This window comes from Mus caroli, unplaced genomic scaffold, assembly GCF_978045245.1.
Source record: "Mus caroli unplaced genomic scaffold, Mus_caroli_1 scaffold_15, whole genome shotgun sequence".
NCBI classification, from domain to species: domain Eukaryota; kingdom Metazoa; phylum Chordata; class Mammalia; order Rodentia; family Muridae; genus Mus; species Mus caroli.
The window spans coordinates 99350920-99352926 of record NW_028227270.1 but is presented as its reverse complement, the minus strand read 5'-3'; the positions used below and the strand labels follow the sequence as shown (position 1 = coordinate 99352926).

Genomic DNA, 2007 nt, shown 5'->3' with positions numbered 1-2007 from the left:
TTATTTTCTACTCAGGATGATCCTTGTCATCAACCTCTTGAACGCTCCATTTACCTCTTTGTTCCTGAGTGTGTAGATGAGGGGGTTCAGCATGGGTGTGATGATCCCATAAAAGAGAGACACCATTTTCCCCCGGTCCTTGGAAGTAGGGGATGGTGGCTGCAGATACATGTAGATGGCAGTGCCATAGAAAAGGACCACCACGATGAGGTGGGAGCCACATGTCCCAAATGCCTTTCTCCGACCTTCAGCTGATCTTATTTTCAACACTGCCTGGACAATAAAAGCATACGATATGAGGACGAGGGTCACGGGTATTATAAGGAAGACAACACTTATGAAAAATTGTTCACTTTCAATTGCTGTCGTATCCACACAGGACAACTTGAGCAGGGCAGGGATCTCACAGAGGAAATGATCCACTCTATTGTGACCACACAGTGGCATCTGAAGGGTCCATGTAGACTGTAATACTGAGTTGCTGAAGCCACTGATCCAACATGCAGCCGCCAACTGGAGGCACAGCCTCTGGTGCATGATGACTGAGTAGTGGAGAGGCCGACAGATGGCTAAAAACCTGTCAAAGGACATGACGCCCAGGAGAAAGCATTCTGTGCAACCCAAGGCCAGGAAAATGAAAAGCTGGGCCACACAGCCACCATAGCTGATCACCTTCCGGGTGCTGCATATGTTGATGAGCATCTGTGGGACTGTGCTTGTGGTGTAGCACAGGTCCAGCAGGGACAGGTTAGTGAGGAAAAAGTACATGGGGGTGTGGAGTTTGGAATCCAGGCGGGACACAAGAATGATCATCATATTTCCAAAGATGGTCAGAATATAGGACACTAGAAACACCACAAAGAGTGGCAGCTCCAGCCATGGCCGATCTGAAAACCCTAAGAGAATGAACTCCCGTGAGATGCTCTCATTGGCCACACTCATATTAAACGGTACAGCCTCCGAGTCGCTGGAGCACAAAGGGTTATAAGTTGGTGGACATGCTTATTGGATGTGTCAGCTGGTTATGAAGTGATGACTCTGGAGAATTTTGTGCATTCACAAAGTGATCCTGTTAGGGTGAAAATGTATTGACAGAGGTTTAAGTGTCTGTCAAACCTTTCAGAGCTGTTTTTCCATTCCTAACAGTTTTTACCAACGTGATTTCAAGGTTACAGCACTTTATGAGTTTCTACTGTCACAGAAACTTTCTGGGGTTTGCTATGTTATGGATTGGTTGTTCTCTGGTCTCTTTACCAGGTATCTTCTACCAGGCACATCTATTGCTCCTGTTATTTGAATCCAGTTTAATTTCTCCTCAGAATCAGTGAGAGTCTCTGTTCGCTGGCATTGGTGAAAATTATTTAAATCTCATTTCTCCACTATTCCTGCCTTTCCCTAAAACAAATGCAGATATGATATATATGCAGATATGATATATATGCAGATATGATATATGATATAGATATAGCATCTATAGTAAGTTCTCAGACACAATATCAAGAGACTTATTCTATTACTCTCATGTTGGAGAATCTACACAGGATTGTTTGCTCCTGTGACATCTGAGGCTGGCAGGTCTGGCTCATGCACTCCCAACCCTCTTCTGTAACTAGTTACATCCTCTGAGAATGTTTCTTGTCCTATGATCTTCAGGTTCCTCATTTATACAATTTTCCGAACTCTGGAGAATCACGCATGCGCCCCGCTGAGCCTGACTCTGGGTGGGAACAGAGGAGTGTGAATCAGGCAGCCACAGTGAGGGAAGGACTGAGGAGCTCAGGAGACTCAATTGGAGCTTTTACAGAGCTCACTCTCCTAGGGGTCAGCAGCACAAGTGGTTGTGTGACAATCCCAGCAGTCAGCTTTAATCCCAGGCCCAAGGAAATACATCCTAAGTATGGCTGTTACCTTTTGTGTAAACCGTTTGGCAGTGCCTTGACCCCAGGAGCAGAAAAGTTCAACAGTTGTGACAGTGCTCAGATGCTTTGTGTAGATAGGAGCCAGAAC

The 2007-nt window shown here is 45.5% G+C and overlaps 1 protein-coding gene across 1 annotated transcript; it reads right to left on the bottom strand.

Annotated features, from left to right (window-relative positions):
• Positions 1-942, bottom strand: LOC110308645 (olfactory receptor 2B2-like). Its single transcript, XM_021181066.2, has one exon. The coding sequence runs from the start codon at positions 940-942 to the stop codon at positions 1-3; it is 942 nt and encodes a 313-aa protein (XP_021036725.2).
• Between the last annotated feature and the right edge of the window lie 1065 nt (positions 943-2007).